Here is a 2,040-nt window from a genome sequence, read left to right on the forward strand (position 1 = left end):
GTCTTTGATCTTTCAAGCTGTTTAATGGCACTCAGCGGGTGTTGCATGCATCAGTCCAAAAGCACTTAATTAAAAAGCGCCCATCCATAAAAAAAAAGTGTCTCACATGGCTCCGGGGGGTGAACAAAGGCCTTCTAGCGAATCGATGCATTTTTGTAAGAAAAATATCCATATTCAAAACGTAATAATCACTTTATTGTAGCTTGCGCTCACTGTTGTACACGGAAGCAGCTCTGGGCGGATGACGTATGAGTTCAGCGCTGCGCATGCTCCGCTCAGAAGTGACGAACGTGGAAGCACAGTGGAGAGATCAAAACAAAACTATGGTCACTTATTAAAAGCACAAAACGAGGATTTGTAAAGAAGAATGTTGGAGGATTTGGATATAAGCCAAGAGGAGACTGGGTTTCCTTTGCTAAAGTAAGGAAACTTTGCTTCCTTTGCTCCTGGTAACAAACGTTGGTTTTCACGAGACTCACCGGCGCATGCGCAGCGCTGACCTCATACGTCATCCACCCGGAGCTGCTTCTGTGTACAACTGTGAGCGCAAGCTAGATTAAAGTGATTATTACGTTTTGAATATGGATATTTTTCGTACAAAAACGCATCGATTCGCTACAGAAGGCCATTGTTCACCCCCCGGACACTTTTTTTAAATGAATGGGTGCTTTTTATTTAACTTAACTTCTTTTGGACTGATGCATGCAACACCCGCTGAGTGCCATTAAACAGTTTGAAAGAACAAAGACTATATTTAATATAACTCCGACTGGATTCATCTTGGATTCGTCACCTAGGATGCCTTGGGGGTGAGTAAAACACAGCCTAATTTTCATTTTTGGGTGAACTAACCCTTTAATTCAAGGTGTTACTTGCCGATTCTTTGCAATTATTTGTGAAATTTACTAGCAATTTTTGAGCCAAAAAGACTCTACAAGACAAGATTTTCTACTTTGAAATTTCACATTTAATCAAATGTGCTACTTGTAATTTTTTTGTATTTTTGGTAAAGTTTACTAGCAATTACTTTAACAAGAAAATATCAAGTTCCGTTTTTCTACTTTAAAATTTCACGTTTAATTCAATGTGTTACTTGAATTTTTTATGTCCCAAATAATGGGAAAGCCTTTAATTGTGTGCAGTATATTCCTTCACCTGGATGAGCTGGAACAGGTGTCTGTGACAGGAGCTGAAGACTGTTAAGGGATGATTTGATTTGGCAGCTGTTTTGTGTGACTTTGTAAGTAATACCTTACAAGAGAGAAATTCCCTGAACACGGCCAAGTCCTGTTTCTGTGTTGATGCGAGCCAGCGCCTCTCCATTCCTCTCTGTCTCCGTTCCCAGTCGCTGTCTGTGTTCATGACGGATCTCTGCTGTTCACTTCTGCACATCAGAGAGATCCATCTGTCCGGAGAACCGGCCAATCAAAACACATGCACAGCTGCTGAGCCCCGCCCACTCTGGAGAATAGCATCACTTCATCCAGGAGAGCTGATCCTGAAATCTCCTCTAGACCTTATGAGAGGAAATTATATCAGATATAGCAGTACATCTAAAATTATTTGCAATAAACACTCCACAAGAAAAAAATAATAATATTTTAGTAGGTTCAGTAATATAACACTCTTTTTTGTGTGTGTCTGGATTTACTGTATCAGTTTATTCAAAATACATTAATGCATGTCTTCTTCTTTTATGAATTTTAAAATTGAGATTAAGATTTTCATTTTTTTTATCTGTTTATTTTGGGATTGTAATATATTTTAATAGTATTATTAAATGTGAATTATAAAGCGGAGAGTTCAGGTGCTTGGCTCTGATTGGCTGAGCCGCGGTCGAAGCTGTTGTAAATGACGCTACAAAGTAACACACACCTTTGTTTACGTCTGTCTGTGTTGCTCGGCAACCACTTTGTAGCAACCACAACTGTTTCTGAGGAGCTACATTGTTTGGTGGAAGAATACTGTGTTTATTAATATCATTACACTTTATTTGCTCCGTTTTATTTTGTGAAACCTTACTACGTATATGGAATAACC

General features: G+C 38.9%; 1 protein-coding gene across 1 annotated transcript in view; it reads right to left on the minus strand.

Annotated features, from left to right (window-relative positions):
• Positions 1-1,362, minus strand: part of LOC107571757 (collagen alpha-1(I) chain-like) — a 43,291-nt gene extending 41,929 nt beyond the window's left edge. The window contains exon 1 of the mRNA XM_016258119.1: positions 1,252-1,362. Coding sequence (XP_016113605.1) covers positions 1,252-1,362 — 111 coding nt within the window. The remainder of the gene's footprint in view (positions 1-1,251) is intronic.
• Between the last annotated feature and the right edge of the window lie 678 nt (positions 1,363-2,040).

Source organism: Sinocyclocheilus grahami, unplaced genomic scaffold (genome assembly GCF_001515645.1).
Source record: "Sinocyclocheilus grahami isolate Dianchi unplaced genomic scaffold, SAMN03320097.WGS_v1.1 scaffold1648.1, whole genome shotgun sequence".
NCBI lineage: Eukaryota > Metazoa > Chordata > Actinopteri > Cypriniformes > Cyprinidae > Sinocyclocheilus > Sinocyclocheilus grahami.